The 20,786-nt window shown below is 38.6% G+C and overlaps 1 protein-coding gene across 5 annotated transcripts in view; it reads left to right on the top strand.

Moving 5' to 3' along the window:
* The window catches only part of kmt2cb (lysine (K)-specific methyltransferase 2Cb), a 93,781-nt gene that overhangs the window by 17,705 nt on the left and 55,290 nt on the right, over positions 1 to 20,786 (top strand). For all 5 annotated transcript variants that reach the window (XM_085377322.1, XM_085377320.1, XM_085377321.1 and 2 more), the window contains 8 exons: positions 10,923 to 11,011; positions 13,704 to 13,848; positions 14,681 to 14,884; positions 16,073 to 16,182; positions 16,335 to 16,444; positions 17,157 to 17,319; positions 17,447 to 17,618; positions 19,404 to 19,518. In XM_085377322.1, the coding sequence (XP_085233448.1) occupies positions 10,966 to 11,011; positions 13,704 to 13,848; positions 14,681 to 14,884; positions 16,073 to 16,182; positions 16,335 to 16,444; positions 17,157 to 17,319; positions 17,447 to 17,618; positions 19,404 to 19,518 (1,065 nt within the window). In that variant the 5' untranslated portion in view covers positions 10,923 to 10,965. The remainder of the gene's footprint in view (positions 1 to 10,922; positions 11,012 to 13,703; positions 13,849 to 14,680; positions 14,885 to 16,072; positions 16,183 to 16,334; positions 16,445 to 17,156; positions 17,320 to 17,446; positions 17,619 to 19,403; positions 19,519 to 20,786) is intronic.

The following is a 20,786-nucleotide window of genomic DNA, read 5'->3' as shown; positions in this document are numbered from 1 at the left end:
TCTTGTGATCAAAGTTTAGAAAATTAGGCTACAGTTCTGTAACCGACATTTGCAACACAGAGTGAAAAATAAATTTAACTTGCTGAATCGGACTCGTAGACTTTAGAAAGTCATGTATGGTATTTAAACCCCTTTACTTTTACATAACACTGTAAACTTGATAACAAAACCCCAGAAAACTATGCAAGATTTAATAAGATGGTTGTGGTGAGACTTACCGTTGCTCTCCTGCCACCATGTACATCACTCTATGTGAAATTTTACAGTAAACCTAAGAAATCATAGTAACAGTGGTAACTTAAAATCTTTCACTGGTTATTATTTTTATTTTTATGTATTTATTATTCATGGTAAGTTAAGTACACAAAACCAGCTTTGGAAAAATGGGTGATCTTGCCTTTTATTATTGCTTCTCCTCCAAATTCTGTCAGGTGTCATGAGCTTAAATACCCCATTCTGTGTTACTGCTTATTAAATCCAGTGCTTACCTGGTAAGAGACGGCATTAAAACTTAATCCCATGTTATTAAACAAAAATATCAAGGTGGTGCATAGGAAGCATTGGGGAAAAAAGCCCTCAGTTTAAATCTGAAAATGGTCCTTATACTATATGTGGCATATTTAAAGTGGTCTGAACCTACTTTTGGCTGCTCCTATTTGAATCCAAAGGGATTTGTGTTTCCTCCTGGAATTAAAGTGGGGGCCTTTTGCAGTGTACTCAATAGTACCGTGGTTGACCACTTCTTACTTAAAGTAGTCTGAAACTACAAAATATTTTATGGTCATTCTAGCATTGCATAAGTTACTACTTTAAGTCCTTTGTAGAAGTCCTTGGGGTGCAAGGTGTCCTGCTTCTCTGTGACTTCCTTAGCAACATACAATGCAGCTTAGAGCTGTAAAATAATGCCCGCAAGGTTCTTAACTCTCTCCTCAGTCTGTCCTCTCATTCAATCTTAATACCCTGTTCCCAATGGATCGTTTAATCTCCAAGTATTCAGACAATACATTAATGCCACAGTAGAAGGATGACCAGGGACACACTTGAAATACTTAATGTTGTTTAACTGGTCACGAACTAACCATCAGCAGTTTTATTTATATCTTTGTAATGGCTAGGGTTTTGTTAAGAATCAAGAATAGAATTACAATTTGTATATATTTTAAAGTATGTCATTATTTTTGCAGAATAGGCTGCTGATTACACACTTATTTAGCTCTGCCACAATTATTTATCCCCTCTCAGATTTCATTTAATTAGATACAAACACCTCCTGAAAGCTAAATTGCAAGCTCATATTCCATAAAACACCCCCAACACAGTGATTACAGCTTTGTGAATTCAGACAATTTACTCCATCCCGATTTCTAATTACTGTTGGTCATAAAAGCCTACAGGCTAATGAGGAATGGCTGGTCCTCTAAACTGTACTGTAACTTGTAATCGAACCATGGTGAACACTTATAACGTCATTCTAGACCAATTAATTGTTCTCATAGGCTAATCAGCTTCATTCTGTGGTGTATGTTTTAATTTTAAAATTGTCATAGATAAGTGTGATTAAGGGTATTGATTTGTGACAAAGGTGGATGCTCTATAAATCGCTGTTGTAGACCTGATTGGTTAGAATTTACTAGATTTGCTTATGCTCCATCTGCTAGTCCATCTCTTCCAGAGCAACATGATCCTTGTCAGGTTTTCCAGGCAGCACTGTGCTAGCTGGGACTACTTACCAGAGCATTATTTTCACCTTTTTTTTTTTTTTTTTTTTCTTTTCCCTGTCTCTCTTGCTCGCTCTCCCTGTGGTAGGACTGTGGGGGGAAGTTGTGCAGGGTATGGGACCCGAACACTAGTCTTTTGCATTTGTCAGTGACATAACTGGCTGTCTGAATGCTGCAATTTGATCTCATTAGTTCTGAATAATATAATATACAGCTTGATGCTGTGTGGTGGTCTGTGCAAAGACGTCACTGCCAACACCTGTTTTCAGGTTGTGATCATAGGCTTATAACTGCTCATATATCAATTTGGGCTTGGTTTCTGCTATTAGATACTAGAAATACTTGAAAGATAAAAATTGTATTTAATGAAAATTTTACTAGATAGTAGTAGTAGTAGTAGCAGCAGTTGGCCATGTACTAAGCATACTACATGTAGGACTGCAACGATTAGTCGACTAGTCACGATTACGTCGACTATCAAAATCGCCGACGACTAATTTAATAGTCGATGCGTCGTTTGAAGCTTTGTAAGATCCCAAAAGACGCAGGAATAAGTAGTAGGATTTAAGAGTGTAATAGCGGACTGAAACAAAAGATGGCAGCACTGCATGTACAAGGATGCCAGCTGCCGTTAAATCCCGAAGAAGAAGAAGCAGTGTCCGGTATCGCAGCCGTGTCCAAATTCAGGAACCGCATCCTCCTGTGCCCGCATTTGTAGGCCGATTACGTTACAGCGACACGACGAAGACTGTCCAAATTCGAAGACTCCGACAAATGTGCCCTTCATTTCCCCAGATTTAAAGGATGGGTCGGGTGTGTACTTCGTGGCCCAACCTATCACAGAATTCATAGCGCGGCCCAACTCAGTTTCCAACAATAGCGGCAGCTAGTTAGTTTTAATATTACTCTTATTATACTTTCTGGGTCACAAAATAAACATTACACATAATTTCAGGCGAGCATGTAGCTGTGTAAACTTCAAATATCTGCTCAGTTTATCAAGACACCACATATTTTCAAAAGCGCTCCAACGTTTTCGGAAACATCTGTTACTCACCAGCTCGATAGCGAGCCGAGGTTCAAGGCTCACTAGAGCAGGTGAGAACACCGGACTCCCGGCAAATCGTTTTCAAACCCACTGCCGTCTTTCGCTACTCAGGTTAAACATGATATATGAGTCACTTAGATAACTTAAAAATGTTATCGTTTGGCTTTTTTCAGTATTTTATTTGTTCCTGAGTAAATCGGTTTGGCTGAGATTAAAGTTATAGTTTTTACACAGCTGAATAAACGTCAAGCAGACAACTGATTATCAGAAGTGTGAGATGCTCGAGAATATGCTCCGGTGTCCTGTTATATTTTAGATAGCAAGGAGCAGACGGCTGAGTTTATTAAACTCCACCGAAACAATCTGCTAATTTCATTAAAATTTAATAAACTATCATCTTGTCTTTATTTTTAGTTAGCACATAAGCTGTACGTTTTATGTCCAATGGATGCATGATCTGATTAGTCGACTAATCGCAAAAAATAATCTGTGACTAGTCGACTATTAAAATAGTCGTTTGTGGCAGCCCTAACTACATGGTCATCTCATAAATGGTTTGATGCTCTTTTATACCTTTATACATCTTTAGCTGGTTATTGGTATGGACATGAGTTTTTTTTTACATGTTCTTACCATATTGACCAGGTTTGAATAATATACATTCACTGGACAATTTGTTAGGTACGCCTACCCAGTGCTGGGTAAGAGCCCATTTTAGCTTTAGAATATTTGGTCCATATTGACACAATAGCAGCACACAGTTGCTGTAGATTCTTTGTCTGCATATTTCTTATAGAGATATCCTGTTCTACATGAGACCAAAGGTGCACTTTTGGATTGCGATCTGGTAACTATAGAGGCCACTTGAGTACTGTGAACTCATTGTAACGTTCAAGAAACCCAATTGAGATGATTTTGAAACGTTCCTTGTTGTTCTGTTGAAAGTAGCCATGCAAAAATGGATACAATGTGGTTATAAGGGACAGACATGGTCAACAATAGAACTCAGACAGGCTGTGGTGTTTAAATGATGCTCAGTTTGATACTAAGAGGACCAAAGAGGGACAAGAAAATATCTTTCTCGTCATTAAAACCAGTCTGAACTGTTACAAGGCAGGATGGATCCATGCTTTCATGTTGTTTATACCAAATTGTGGTTCTATCATCCAAATGTTGGAGCAGAAATTGAGACTCATTAGACCAGGCAACCTTTTTTCCCAATCTTCGTGAGCCTGTGCGAACTGCTGTCAGCTGGAAATAGTCTGGCCATTCTCATTTGACCAATGGCATCAACAAGACAATGCATTTTGACCAGGACAATTCCAGTAGATCAACAGTTTCTGGTATACACAATCTAGGGCTGTTCTAATAATACCAGCATAATTTTTTATGTGTTTTTTTTTTTTAAAGTGTCATATCATGATATCATTACTATAGCAGCATCCTACACTTATATTCCGTATTGCACACAATAATGAGGCACACTCAGACATGTCCGACAGGCAGACAGCCAGGTGTCCGGCTCTGATGACGATTTGGTAACAGCTGAGGTCATTGAAAAAAACCCAACAAAGCACAGTACCTTAAAATTATTTGTGCGAAAGCCGGAAACGACAAACTTGTTTCACTACTTGAGCCAAAAAACACAGAGTACGACCAGGCTATCAGCTGGTGATGTATGACCGAAATGTAAACAAATGACTCACCCAAGCATCGTTGGAGCACTCGCTAGATATACTTCTTACAACAGGAAGAGCAAACGGTGGCTGGTAATCACTGATGCAGTTACATATTGTTTAGCCAAGTAAATGACAGCAATTCAAATGGTGGAAAGGGAGGAAGGAGGAAGACATTTTTCATTTTTTATTATGTGGCAATACTGTGCAGGCTGCTGATGAACGACAAGTTACCTCAACTTAGATATTATTAAACTAAAGTGTAGAGCAGTCATATTATACTTAATATTTCCAGTGAAAATGCTACCTAGGCTAATTTTGTGCTTACATTTGAGTTGTGCTGTGTCACTACTATTGTACTATAGTGCTGCTGCTGGCAGCTTGTTTTAATAGATCCACACTTTAAATTCGATAGTCTGTTATCGTTGACAGCAAGTCATTGGTAAAGAAGAACTGAAAATGCCCTTTAGGTTATTTGTACTAGTAAGTGCTGCTACCTGCAAGCTACAGTCCCCACTATAACACTCTTCAGTAATTTCTTTTTTTTCTCAGTATCCACTGAGATTAATTAAATTTTTATGCTCATCTTATTCTTAAAATAAAAGTTGTTTCTTATAAGAGAACCAGATACTATTTTGCTGTAAGTCCACTGTGCATCCAGTGAAAAAATTAACACAGTACCCTCTGATTTATTTATTTATTTATTTATTTTAAAGGGGGGGAAAAAGTGTTGAAAAAATAGTGAATTATGAAAACAAATCAGAAAATGAGCTGTTCTGCTTGTGGCAGAGTTCCACTCATGTTTCATGTTGGGACATTATCTTATTTTCTCCTGTAAGCCAATTTGTTGCTTCTAGTCTTCCAAAAGCAATAAATGAGTAACTACAGACTGCTGTCTTTTGATCTTGCAAGACCAGAAGAGTCTCGTCATTAAAATATCAACATAAATCAAAAATCATCCAAGCTGTGCAAGCCACTCATCAATCCATCTGCTATACTGGGATCCAGGCTTTGACAATCTACTGTAATGCCATCATGCAGACCCTTTCCAGACAGTTGAAGCAGTAAGGCCAGTAAAGCAACATCTCCTTCCACTCCCTGGTGGCATCCAGTCGCTGATACCCTCATTTGTAACTTTTTCCATAAAGACTAGCTGACTGCGGCTTTTGCTATTGCTATGTACTTAGCTACTGTTTGATTTTTAAAGATAACAAAATTAAAAACTGAAAAGTAAATTTGTTCAGAATAGCATTAAAAAATTAAATTGATATAGAATAGTTACTGAGAGAGGCCATCCACCATTCCTGATTATATCTACACCGACTTCCATATGATCCTGAACTACAGTAGTTGGTTCATACTAGGCCATGTAATAGGCTATAACAGAGTTGTCTGTTAAAATGCAGTTGTTTGTTTCTACATCAAGTTATTTATGTTTGACTCAAGCTCACAGGTAATTGTTTTTAGCCAAGGTTTGCTAGAGACTTCTTCTGTCATTCCCCATGGAAGTCATTTAGAAGGAGGGGTTGATTTGGCATCTAGCCATTTGTGATTTTTCTCTCCAGTGACACAAAATTACCCACCCCCAATCTCCTCCCTCACTTCCCACCCGCTGGATCCTCCTGAGTACCCCGGAGACATACTGCTCTCCTTTGGGCTGTGTTTGTTCTCCCCACTTAGCCTGCTAGCACTCGGTGTTGCTATTTAATTTGTATCCATGACAATTATCCCCTCCACATGCTGCTTCCAAGATTAGGTTAACTGAGCTTGCGTTGAAGGGATGCTGACACTGGCAGATATTTACATACTGTGTGTACAAGCAAGGTATGAGTTGGTGTGTCTGAGCGTATGAGTTGGCACACAACGCCTGTTTGTAAATGTACACGTGGTTGTCTGTTTGCTGACATGGCACATACAGTGAAATATAAGAAAGGTGGAACTTTCTTTGTTAGAAAAGTGTGTTGATACTAAGGACTTCTTTAAAAGCTAACATTACACATATTATGATCGTTCACAGACAATCACCTTAACCCTTTAGAGCCGATCGGAGCGGGCACGCTCTGTTATGCGTAACTATTTTTAAATCCCGGTAGCACTGCAACCACGTAAGCTAGCGCAAAAAATTTTTTTGCATATGAAACCGGAGGAGTTGTACTTACATATTGTGCCATCAGCTTGTCCTAGGTCACGGTTTCCTTCCACATAAAGCTTTGCAAAAACTGCATAAAAAGCGCTTGCAGGAACAAAAACATAATATTCCAGAAACACGCTTTGCCGGTCCGATCAGCTGTTCAAAACACTTCCTACGTTGGAATAGACGTCAGCGCGAACTTTTGCATTTCCGCCATTACCTGGCCGAAACCGGAAGTGACGTCATTTTCGCGGAAATGTAGTCTTTTTTGCGATCAGGGCCTCAGGGCCTATACTGCTCTTTTTAAAAGTTATCTTTGACTTTATGACTTTCTGTGTCGTTTCTGGGATGCTTAGGACTCATATTGCACTGCTGGAAATAGTTTATTTTGATGCATATGCTGCTTTTTTGCAAATTTGCAGTATAATATTTATTTTCGTTTTTCCTGCAGTGTATAAAAATTGGTGTATTTCAAAAATAAAACTATGAAGACACTCAAAATAAATTTCCTGTGGTGGGAAACTATTTTGTGCAACTTTTTTGTATTTACAGTTTTGAGGGATAAGCCTCTTAAATTTCTCTAACTACAAATATATGTTAAAAAATCAAAAACGATTTTCAATTTTTTTGTAGTTTATTGCACTTTTTTGCAATTTATGTAATTACTATGCACTTAATGAATACATATTATTAAAATCTGGGCTATAATGGTTGTATTGATGTATAGCAACTTGAAATGCTCCCAAAAATGGCTCCACAGCATGTAAAAATATAATATAAGCTCTGGCGGACTTGGTTCTATGGTAGGTCTTAAAGGGTTAAAGGGCTAGAGGTGAGAATTTTAGTCACAGTTAAACTGAGTAATCCAAAACCTGGTCCAGCGTGGTTGTAGGGGAGATGGTTAGGTGTACAGATCTGAGAGGCTATATTGATAAATAAATGCATTTCTTGGATGTCTGTTTTATTAAACAGCCCTCTTCAGATCTTGCCAAAGCACGTTGGTTGGGTTAAGACTCTTTTTTTTGCTGTTGTTAAAAAAATCATACATTTTATTTTTCAACTATTCTGTTGTGTATTTATCTGTATGCTCTAGGTCAATGTCTGTTTCACTATCCAGCTGCTCCCCAAGCTTCAGGTTATTGTCTGCTACAATCATATAATGTAATTTCTTTCTTTCTTGATTGCCTCAACACTTCCAGGATGTCAGTCCCCGAGGTTGCAGAGCAGTCTCAAACTTTCCATGTTTCACAGTGACCTTTTTAAAATTTGAGATGTGTATTTTATTTATTTTTTAAATTTCTGCCGTTTCATTAATTTATTTCCTGTAGAGTTTTCTGCTGGTGTTTTACTTATTCTCTTGACCTCATGTTCAACTGCTTCAGCATTATTGGACTCGGTGTGATTGGGGTATCTTTGCAGAACACCCTCTTCTCAAAAATTATCGCTAATCCTAAACTAGTTGTACACAATTTAAGAACATGCTGGCCTTAAAGGTACAGTAAGTTGGTTTTTTGTTTGTTTGTTTTTTTTAATTTGATCTTTTTTCTTTTCTTTGTTTAGATTTAATAGAAAAAATTGTGAGCATCAACTTGTGGAAGCCACCATGTTACTTGACTACCTTGAATACAGTGGCCAAGATGGTCATTATCCTTCTGTCTAATTGGGTTTTATGTATGTGGATAGAGACCAGCCCACTTACAAGTTAGTTTTAATTTAAAGATCACAAATAGCTCTTTCAAACTCTATATGACTATTTAACATTTGTACATGAATGCTTTCGTCATGTCTTTCTCATTATGTCTTTCTCTTCCTTAACTACTGCTATGTCTTCTCCCTCATCTCTACCTCATCCTCTTCCTCCTCACCTCAAGCCTCATCTCCTGAACTGAAGTCAGGGCTCTAACACAAGAAAAGGTGCATGCATATGAACATTTATTCCAGATATTGTTGCAGTTAGTTATTGTGAGTAGCAAACTGAACAACAAACTAGCTAAACGACAACAGCTGGTTGTTGCATTTTGCAGCACTGACCATGAATGGTTGCTTAGTATGACTGTCATACCATAGTGTATGACTAATTCATGCAGAAATCCAGGTAATTCCAAAGCTTTACAAACTCTTTCTTTGAGTTCCCCTAGAGCTGGGCGATAGAACGATAACGATATGTATCGCGATATAACTTTTACTCGATAGAGAAATTAAGCTATCGCGATAGACCTCGCCGCTCTTGTCCTCAAAGGAAAAAAAAAAAAGGTCAGCCAATCCAAATTAAGTAGCGCAGAGCCGAACCAATCACAGCCGCAGCGTCACGTCGCGTGGCTTGTTACGTACAGCACAAGTGCCAAGCCGCACGTGTGTTTGTTTGGGAAGCAGCCAGCAGGTAATGGAGGAAATGAGTGTGCCGACTAGAAAAATCAACCGAGCGTGACCGAAGAGAAAACAGATGATGGTTCCAATGCCGGAGAGATTGTCAAACGGAAGAGCCATAGAAGTTCCGTAGTGTGAAGGTATTTCGGCTATTTCAAGTCTGACAAAAAATAGAGTAGCGTGCACTGTAAATTGTGCCGAAAGCAAGTCTGGAAATACAATAAACTGGAGCATGCGTCACACTGTGCGCCACGTTATTGTTTCGGTGAAATGAATTTCTACAATACTGTTACTGTTAATTCTACTCTCTGCAGTGTTTAAATGCTTACATATACACACAGTTACTGTCCCTCAATACACACGACTCGGTTCTGCTTCTATGCCCCAGCTTTGTTTACTTTTTCCCACCGAGGCTTCTAGACTTCTGATTGGCCAACATTTCGGCACGGTTAGGAATCTAGCGCCACCTGCTGCTTTGGCATGTTCATAGCAGCGTTTTCCTTCATTTCTCCCTTTATGTGTGGACGGGATTATTTTTTAAAACGAAAACGGAAAATCTCAGTTTTCAGAAATACCCGTGTACGTGTGGACGTAGCCTCAGTCTCTGACTGGAAGCGCTAATTCGTCATTCGGCTTTTGTCAGACTAAAGTAACTGTTAAAACTGTTTGAAAAGCTCAGCTATACAACAAGGAGAGATTGAGAATTTCCTTTTAGTTCTCAGTTTATTTGATATTGACAAAAGTTAGTCAGTTTTGTCTGTTCTTCTGTAAAACAAACTAAGATTTATTTTTAGAATTAATATTTTGTTTCTAAGTGGAATTGACAATTTAGTCTGTTTCGTTTGTTCTATTTTGAAACTTAAACGCTTTAGCGGCTGCCTTTTGTGTAGTTTGCAATATTTGCCTTTATTTATCTGAAAAAGTCTCATGTTCCTTAAGTACATCTACCCTGTTGAACTTATTATGGGAAATAAATATTTAAATAAAAACAAGCTGCTGATTATTTCACATTTTACTTGTGAGCAACGGCACATTTAAATCTTACAAATATAGTTATTTGGCTTATATCGTGATAGATATCGTTATCGCCTGAAATGAAAAAAACATATCGTGATATGAAAAAATCTCATATCGCCCAGCTCTAAGTTCCCCCAAACCAGTAAGTGTAGATTAGTTTTTCTTTAACCAAATTCATCTTATGACAGCCAGCAACCATTCACTAACCAGTTTGGGGTAATGCGGATTTCTTCCCTACTAACTGGTGGTTTCCAGGGGGTTACCAGCTAGTCTCTATACTGGTGTGACTGAGGGCCATTTATACTTGCTGTTGTTGCGCTCCTCTTGCTGAAAGTGATCTCACAATGGCTGGTGTGAGACACTTTTTGGTGTCGTTTCAGTTTGCTGTGCACCTCATGTGTCTTTTCTAACCTTGTGTTGGTCATGCAGCTGGTTTGAAGACACAGCTTATGCAGAGTTGAATGTTGCAATAGTGTGAAAAGATGAAACTTTCAGGAGGACAAATTGATTTCTTTGCTTCCTCTACATGTTTTGTCTCCTACTATATGAGGAGGTTTTGTCTGAGTGGCAGCACCTATCGTTCAGCAAGTCTGGCATGACATCAGAAACAGTAAAACGGTGGCTGTGATGACGTCACTGTGATGCTACCATTGTGGTTACCATAAATAGGCCAATAGCGCCATCATCACTGAATCGCCCATTTATTTTCATTGCCTCTATGTTTTACCAGAGTTTCTCCTTGTAGCTGTAACACGAATATGTATGAAACACCCCACCAGTACCACCCTTTTGCCTTACCCATGACTTCAATGCCTCCATTAAAAATCAGTGAAAGCCATGACGATATTTAATTAATTCATGACTAAACCACCACTCCCCCGTCTCGAGGTGAAGTTGTGTAGTTTTAATGTCTTATTTCTTTTCATTTCCTCTGTTTCTTTGTTTGTTTGTTTTTCTTACTCCAGGGGTCGCACCAGAGGGAGAGTTGTTGTGGATGAGGAGGACAGCATGGATGGGACTGAGATAACAGAGTCCATAGACCCTCAGGACACAGGTGAGACTTTGTTTTTGATCTTTTATATACACATTGGTTTTACTGAGAGTGATATATGACTTGAACCTGCACCCCAAGTAGCCTTATGCAGTGCTTTGAAGGGTATGTTAGTAAAGGTAGATGAGTCTCCTTCTCCTGGAGAAGGATGGATGAGAGCTTTTTCTTAGCACCCAGTGCCTTTTTTTCAGGGCTATAATTGAATGGGTTTAGCTTGAGCTGTGAAGCTGTAGTGGGTGTGTATTTTTTCTTCTCCCCTTACTGCTTCCATCTCTCCTCTTGCTCTGAGATTGGCATTGAGGTGCAGAGGGAAAGAGCCCAAGGCTAATGCCCTCTAAAAGCTTTTTAAAATCCCATCAGTCTCTCCAGACCCATTTATGTGCCTTTTTTATGTGTGTACATCACATCATGTGACCATGCCTCCCATTCTGATACATTTCAGTGCCGCCCTGTTGCTGAGCTGAAGATAGTTGGAAATGTGACGCTGTCAATGACTTGCCGTTCTTCTGGTATCATTTACCTTAGAACAAACAAAGGCAATATTTCAGAGTTTAAAACCCTTCAACATTTTTTTTTGTAAATGATGTTATGAAATAACCAAGCATTCACTTTGCCTTTTCAGTCTACCGCCAGATGCACTTAAAACTCAGTGGTTTCTTCAGTGGCTCTCTGCCTCTGGGCTTTTGGCAAAATGAAATTTGTGACTCTGTGCAGTCTTGTCCTTAAAGTGATATGTGCTGAGGTCAAGCACAGTATATTATAGCCTTTTAAATACATTGTTTATTTTGTCTGTCTCTAAATTGTTATACTTAGAGGTCACATAGCTCACATTTTCAATATACATTACCATTAAAACAGTGTGATTGCATCTAGGGAATGTGTAGAGAAATTAACGACTGATAAAGTGATAAGCCATGGCGTTATCAGTTTTGATTATGGTACTTTAGAGATTATAATGCTTCTTCTTTTTCTTTTTTTCATTCCAATCCCCCAAAAGCGACCCCTCTCTCTCAGATAGTGTGGTAGAGGCATGGAAAGCCGCAGTACTGAGCAGAACATACTTAGCAGAACATCCTTACTCTTGGTGACAATGGCTGCGATTTAATTTAAATTTGCTTTAAATTTCCCCCAATTCAATGCTGCCAGGGCTGGTTTCCGCAAGTTTGTGTTTTGAATGCCCAGGTGGAAATGTGTAGTCTGTCAGTATAGTTTTTGAATGCAAAGTTTGCTCCTAATTTTACTCACCCTTTGGTGTATTATGTATACTAGCATCCTATGCCTACATAGTTGTGTTAAAGTAATTGATCCATTAGCATTGGTAAGAGTAGTACTGTCACCTATCAGTTTTTGTAATCTGATCTTACTTAACAGTAGGTCTGCACAGTTGATGAAATTTTAATCTTGGTCACAATTTTATTTTTCCAACAATTAAATGAACATGATTGATTGAATCTGAAAATGCTTGCTTCGCAAAACAAACATAAAGAAAAAGCAGCGAACGTGCCACTAAATCAGCGCCTAACTATATGCCTCCACTCTGGACAAGTGAATAAACATCTTACATATCTGCAAATATTATTATTTAATTGACAGGAATGTAACACAATGTAAATGTGAAACTCATACCCTGCTTTAAGTGCTGCTGCAGTTTATTTAAAAAATATATATATTTATTTATTTATTTTTTCTTTAGTTAATTTAGTTGAATAAAGAGGACCAATTTTAGTTTGATGCAAAGATTTGTACATTGGTACATTAGCAGAAATGTAGGACGACATGGATGTTAAAGCATTGTTATGTTTACGTGTGGCAACATTATTATGTCAGTAATTGTGATAATTATCGTGCCCATAATTGTGGAGCCCTGCTAAACAGGATAACACAACCTTTTTTTTTTAATTTAACAAATATAATGAGCTATTATCTAAAAAATGAGGCGGGAAAAGCAACAATCAGTTTAATCAGTTGATGTCTTGTAAAAAATAATTGTAAAACATCCATTGCGTATGCATTCAGTTATCAGTAGGTAAGTAGTAGTAAGCCTAATATGAATTTTGCCCTTTTTTAATTCCTTTGGATGACACAATCATTGTGGCATTAGCCTAATTACATGCCAATGAAATATTAATAACATTTTACATGGCCCAAAGTCTCAGTGAGAGGTACTGCTGGGAGTTGTTTTGTATGATTAGCAGAGTGAATTGAGGGTTTCGTCAATTAAATTAAAATTAAAAGCAGTCGTGATATGTCAGATATGAGTCCAGGATTGAACTTTTTTTATTCCCCCAAAATATTAATTCTAGCTACTTGAGATATTTTGACAGCCATGCCATCTCTTTTATTCCCTGCCTCTATTGTTATCACTATTCTGTACAAGACCTTGATGTTCCCACTGAGTTTATTGTAATCAGTGCTTGAGCATATGGTCCCCATATTTTACCATCCATCTTGCTAAAAAAGGCTGTGTTTCTGACCTGGAGGAAAAAGACTAGAATATAACCAACCTGTCCTGTAACAGCCTGTGTCTGTCAGGGGCTGTATGCTAAACATGCAGTCATAATTGGCAGTGAATTGAGGAGCATTTACCAGCACAGAGGCAGATGCATTGGAACAATTCAGTGCTTAGCTGTTTCTCTACTCCCTAACAGATCTTTTCTCTTTTTTCCTTCCGTGTCTTTTTCATTTTTACCATCAGAAACACAAATCCAGCCGGTGGAGACTGTGGAAGTGACCAGTGAGGTGCCAGAGGAGGACAGGCCCTCTTCCCCTCTGGCCCAGAGCCCTCTAGCCGAGAATTCAGCAGGACCATCTGTCCCAACAAGTAGAGAAGTCAAAAGCAGGTTAAAAAAACTTTTCACTTCCCCAGAATCGCTGTTTTTGAGAAATAAAGAACCGTGCATGCATGTGTGTGAGAGACTCTGTGTGTATCTTTTTACTTTTTAAATTGTTTTTATGAATGAATAAGCACAGGTCTAGCACATACTAGATACATGCATGGATGGATTAGGTGGGAGTCATCAGCAGGTAGAGGCAGCCCTTTTCCTCCCAGGTGTCACTTTGTTAGAGGTTGCAATCAGTCTTCTGGCCTGTCTGTTCTATCGATGTTGGTGATTGAAAGCAGATCAGGAGCCTCTCCTGGGATCTTATTAACAGTACCATCTCAGCACTTAATGTGATAAATATTTGCTGCTTGCTTTATTACTCAACTTTCCAGCTCTTGGCCACTGTTCTGCTGCTTTTCTGTTTACCACTTTGTCTCCAAGATGGCTTTCTCACTTAAAATGTTGATTGTTAGCACATCCAAATATCTGTTATATAACCGGACTTGTCTATCTGCCTTTCTTTCTTTCTTTCTTTCTTTCTTTCTTTCTTTCTTTCTTTCTTTCTTTCTTTCTTTCTTTCTAAATTACAAGGTCTGTGTTACTTAAATACATTATAATTTTTACAAGTTGTCTGCTTATAGCAGTATGTGTTTGGGAGACTGTGTGTGTGTCTATGTGTGGTGATAGTCTGTCTGCTTTGCTTTGTGAGGTTTTATGTATATTGCAGCACAGACAGTCCCAGTGCCACAAGAAGGAGGCCTTAATTCATGGTGACATGTATGGCACTGTATTAAGTCACAGTAGGTATATATAATTAAACACCCTCTACCACCCATTTTCTTTCTTTTAGTGAGCGTCTCTGTGCCTTCTGTTACTGCGGTGGTCGTAGCCTTCTGGGTCAGGGGGATCTACAAGTATTCACCGTCACGTCTCAGCTTGAAGCACTCTTCAGCCACAAAGCTGATGGGAGCTCAACAGGCGATGGCAGCGATGGTGATAAAACTGCTCAGCCAAAAATGGCCGAAGAGACCACCTCAGGACAGAAGGAGAAGAAGTAAGTAGGCCTGGCTGACACTGTTGTCACAAATAGTTTGGCTGCCATCGTTGGTTAGGAATAAGACACAATCTGTAATGCTTCCTTGTCATGAGTTAATGAGCTGCAAGAAATGAAAATTTGCTAACAGCTTACTTCATTGTTCTTTTTTGTCCTTGGCTTCTATACACTGATGTTACTGTGAAATCTTGTGAAAGCTGTTAGTCTGATCAAAAAGATTTTTCTTTTAGTTGACTTGAATTTTGTTATCCTGGTAATATGAAGCAGTAGTGGTGGTTAATATGGTCACACCTAACATACACACCCAACTGTCAGTATTCCCCAGGCCATGAGATGCCAGATCAGGCAAAGGTTACACAAGAGCCTTGTGTTTGTATGCACACAAATGCAAATCATACAAATAAAAGACCCTTCCTGCGCTCAATTGGACAACTGCCTGATTTGTTTTGGTCCTTTGAAACCAGTTGGTTGTCTCTCTGGGTTCACAGTACTGTAATGGCCAGTGACAGCATTATGGGTTTGGCAACAGGCCTAGCCAACCAGTAGCTGGTGTCCTGTTTGTGTGATTGGTCATTGAGCCCTTAGCTGTGAGAGAGAATAGATATATCATAATATATCATTTAAGACTAAAAATTAAGAAGAAAAAAAGAGATTAGGAGAGAAGACCATTTCATAATTGCTAATAAAAGTGTAAGGAATAGGTTCCCATCATGTTCCCAGAAACCCCCATCTTGATTTTGGCTGTTAGTTGTTTCCTGGAAATCCTTTTAAATGTTAATGCTCCCTCTCCACGTATTCTACATCCTATGCTGCTCAATAGTTGAAGCCAGGGAGTTGGAGAAACGCATCCCTTTCAACAGATTTTATGAGACAGAACAGCCAGCCTCTTGTGCACACGCTAAAAAAGATGGCCCTCCTTCCCGTCCTCCTCCTCTTCATCCACCTCCCTCCCCCACAGCTTTTTACTTGGACAGACATTTTTCCCCCAGCTCATTCTCTGTCTTCATTTCTTTGCTTTTGTAAAAACGGCACATCATTCTCTACCTTTATGTCTCTGTCCTCAATTTATTCTCAAGTTGATTCAGGCTGTCCTTCTCTTGCATAGTGCATTTTTAAGCTGTTCTCTACGTTAAAAAAAAATCTGTGCTGAGATGACTTTTTTTTTAAAAACCTTTTTCTTTGTTCCAGTGGGTCTGAAGGCTGCGAGGATGAGCCAGACCCAGCCAGTCGATTTTGGAACGAGCTTTCTCATGTCGGCCTTCCAGAAGATCTCAACGTCCAGTCTCTCTTCGAGTCAGGTGTGGCTAATGGACTCAGCCTATTTCTACATCCCATTTTAACAGTAATTATTTGTACTTGGAGAGTTAACAAGTGTACATGCTTTATATGCTAATACTGAATTTGTCTCTGATTCAGTTATTTGTTTGTCACATCCGTCTTTAAATTGTAGGGCAATGCTGGGCACATCAGAGTTGTGCCTTGTGGTCCGACGGTGTTTGTGAGGGCGAGGGACAATCTCTGCTTAATGTGGACAGAGCCATTGACTCAGGGAGCACAAAGGTGAGTCAAGGGAGAACATCCGTGGACTAATGGGTGTTAACACCATCTTAATGTGTTGGGGCAGCAGGGGAAGGACTGATTCAGTGAAACACAACAAAGCTGATGGATCAGACTGGCTGGTAAAGGTCGGCCTGGCAGCATGGATCTCTCAGCTGTGAAATGGAAAAGGTCACACCACTCAACAGGGCTGAGCTCTCATGGCAGCTTGGCTCCTAGCGGCAGAAGTGGTACTACTTAAAGAGCTCTGATTCTTTTTTCGCTGCCCATCGTGTGTGCTACCCATTAGTAGTGCTGCCACTTGATCTCCAAGTGGTTACTAGTACACACTCATGGAACTCAGAGAAATGGAATTGGGGTGAGGTTTTCTAGCCTGATCATCAGGTAGCTGAAATGGCACTTTGAACAGGTGTCTTAATCCAAATAAACCGTTTCCCAAAAATATACTAAGATAAAATAGTCCAGAAAGAAGAAGTGCTACACATCAGATCTTGGCTGATTTGACAGGTATTCTTTGATGTGGCAGGTTAAAGTACAAAACAAAAAAAACATAGGAGCGAACACCTTTCTGTGATGTGATGTGATTTTTTTTAACGTGAAATCAGGCATTTATAGACCATTTAAACATTACGTTTGTTAGTGTTTAAGAAATGTGTTTTAGTTGGAGAAAAGGGAGATTTTAGACATATTTTAAGATCGCTCTTTTTCTCCGCAGCACTGTGCATACTGTAAGCGCCTTGGAGCATCCATTAAGTGCTGTGCTGAAGGATGTGCTCAACTCTATCATTACCCCTGTGCGGGGGCAGCTGGGACTTTTCAGGATATCAGAAGTCTCTCACTCTTATGCCCAGAACACATTGAATTGGCCACTCACAAATGTAAGTTCAGAAAAATTTGATGTGTCAACTCCATAGGAAAATAACATAATGTATATTTAACAAAACTAAGACTAAATTGCATTGTATAAACTTTTCTTGCCTTCTCTTTTCATTCAACTGTCCACAGTTGTAGATGATATAAATTGCGTACTATGTGATAGCCCAGGGGATCTACTGGACCAGCTCTTTTGCACCAGTTGTGGTCTGCATTACCATGGGATATGCCTGGACATGGCTGTGACCCCTCTAAGGAGGGCAGGTTGGCAGTGCCCTGAGTGCAAAGTCTGCCAGACGTGCAAGTGAGTCACTTCCCCTCTCCTCTAAATAACGGTTTTCCCTACTTTGTTTTTTTCCTTTTTGTTTACTTTTTTCCTTTCTTAATTTATGTAAAGCTACCAGGCTTCATGCTTACTGCTTGTTTGTTTACCTCTGTGGTTTGTGAGGAGCTGACTGGACGTTGTACCCTGAAGCTCAGTCTTATAACCTCTGACCTTATTTAAACAGCACAAGAGCTCTGTTTGCAACCAGGCCTGTTTGCCTGGGGTAACCACTGTCTATTGAGTATTAAATATTGCATTACCATCCTGTAGCTGCATATTTATATTTTTCAAAATATCTTGAGCTTTGCGATGCAGTTTTAGATAGTGTAATTGATTAGTTTAAAGATCTTTTTACTTCAGCCAATTCATTGGCATTATGGACAGCGCAGCAACTTCTCACACCTTTGCACAGCTACATGCTTAAGGCTACTGTAAATCAGCTTGACAAATGTTTCAGCATACTAGCATTTCTTTACTAACATTAAGTAATGAAAAAAATGACATCATCAGCATATAGCTATAGCTTAAACTCAGCACTGGGTATAACAGTACAACTAGCAAAACTAGTAATCAAATGTCACTTCATTTGCTAGTGTGAACAAAAGTGGTGATAGAGATGACTTTGTTTTATTTAAAGCTATTAATAAATTGGGTATGAAGCGGTCTTTCCTGTTAGCTATTTTTTTCTTTCTATTTTTTTTCTTACCTTCATCCTCCTGAACAAGGGGCTTGCGTGAAGTTTCATAATTATTTGTATAGCAATCTAACATGGAAATCTTCCTTTCATTCACACATCAGTTCTAATTTTGGCTATAATCGGCTAATATTAGCCATTTGCTATTTGTATCAACATTTGTAATGGCCCATGAAGAGCTATATTGCATATTTTTTGACCAGATGGCTCTCTGCAAATTCAGTGTTGCCGATACTCACTCAGAAACCCGCAAACACAGCACTAGGCTGATTAAAGCAAAGGTGGGTACAATATAAATGAATAAATAAATAACTACACATAAAAAATATTAGGGAAATCTGTCTACCACTGATATCATGCAGAGGACTCTTACTCCTAAAAATATTTCCAATGTTGTTAAACCTTTGATTAAGTTAATATCCTTAGACGGTGCCACCTGCTGGATTACGATAACATTAGCTGTCTAAATACTGACAGTGTTAAGGTTTTTTGTTAGGAAGATATGATTACTTCTTTTCCTTCTTCTTTTTCTTGTCATTCTAACTCAGATTTCACAATAACTGAATATTACCATGTAAACAGTTTAGCACTTGTAATGTTCAGAGATCCACTGATCATTTGGCCAGTGACCGGAAATAATCTGTTTCTGATCAACCATGACTGGTGGCAATGGGATTTTGAATCACTTTCTGTTTTGATCTTATTAGCCTGCTACAGTCTGATGGGTCAGTGCAATTCTCTATGAATGGCTTTGTTTTTTTGTTTTTTAAACATAATTTCAACGTCAATGTAATATCCTTACAATTTATGGAAATTGGAAAGTGACCCGGACTTGAAAAGTTACTGCATTTGATTTATACTTGGATAGGAGCAAAGAACTTGTAAGCTTTTCAGAGAATTCAACTGTAGATGCAGTAGGACAGTTGAGGTCGGGTCTTGCAGGTCTTAGCAGAAGAAATGGATTACAGAAGGAAGCATAGAGCTATATCATTACAAATGACATTGTCTCATTGTATTAGACAAAAATAAATAAATCTCAACCCTAAAACCTTTTTACTGTCTCTTTGTAGGAATCCAGGAGAGGACACTAAAATGCTGGTGTGTGACATGTGTGACAAAGGGTACCATACCTTCTGTCTGCAACCTGTTATAGACTCTCTTCCCACCAACGGATGGAGATGTCAGGTAGGAAACAACTAATGGGTAATGTTGAAATTTAAAAAAAAAAAAAAAAATTAAACCGAAAACAAAGAAAAAAAAAAACAGGCTTGTAAGTAAAAGTATTTGCACTAGATTAAAGTGTTTCAAATAACTGCATTGATTCATCTGGTGCAATCACAAAATTGAACAATACAATTAAATGGAAAAGAAATTAAGTTAGTTGGACCTTGCATATGACACCCACGAGAATGTAGCTTTTTGATGGTTTCAATTTGTGCTTTCTGTGGTTACGAATGACTCAGACCAGCTGATCATTTAAAGACTTCAGTTCAGCCTCAGCGCTGGAAGATAACACTATGTTTGTGTGAATGCTCATGCACAAATGGTTTGCTTGCCACTCAGCTGGCTGGTTAGCACACCGCCTAATATGTTTTTTTGCAGCACCAGTTTGAGTAGGGCACATCAGTAGAGACAGCGGGTGATGCAAGGTCTTTACTCTTGGTTCTCTATTTGACTCAGCACAGGGGCATTTCACCCCCACACACACACACACAGCCTTGGCACTTGCTTCTCCGGAACACTTGCCTACATCCTATGTCCCCGCTCATGTGGTAGTTTTGTTCTGAGCATTGTCGTCTCACTCAAGTAGAAATCAATGAAAAATGAGTCATTGTTCCAGTTTCGGTGTTCTGTGAAGTTCCTGTGATGTGGCTTTAAGTATGAACACTAGAATTGTTGACTGCGTACCATAGGAAAAAGGTTTACCCGAGCTCAGAGGCTAGTTAGCCGAGTAAGCCGCTAATTTAAAGTAAGTGCATACAGTCTTGTTAAAGGCAAGTTTTAATGACTATGTCTTGTGGAAAAGAAGTGCTCACAATATAAAATCTCATTTTCAATCTTTTTTTTGTTGTTGTTGTTTCAGAAAATAGACAGAATACAAAAAATTCTACTATACCCCCACCCCCATCCCACAGCAACTCAAACTACATTAATACCCCAACCTCTTAAACCCAAAGGGACATTTCTGAGGTTCCTGCTCGAAAATGACATCCTCAAAATTAATAGAGTATTTCTCTGCAATTACAAACTCTGTGTTAACAATCTTGCTATCAAAGTAAAGCTAACACACACACATATACATACATATACATACATATACACATATATATATATATATATATATCTATATATCTATATATATATATATATATATATATATATATATATATAGAGAGAGAGAGATATATATATAGAGATATATATATATATATATATATATATATATATATATA

This window comes from Diplotaxodon limnothrissa, linkage group LG18 (genome assembly GCF_057381915.1).
Source record: "Diplotaxodon limnothrissa isolate DT_005_m linkage group LG18, D_limnothrissa_male_GT1.1, whole genome shotgun sequence".
Taxonomy (NCBI): Eukaryota; Metazoa; Chordata; class Actinopteri; order Cichliformes; family Cichlidae; genus Diplotaxodon; species Diplotaxodon limnothrissa.
The sequence above is the reverse complement of the archived record's forward strand: the minus strand, read 5'-3'. Positions and strand labels throughout refer to the sequence as shown.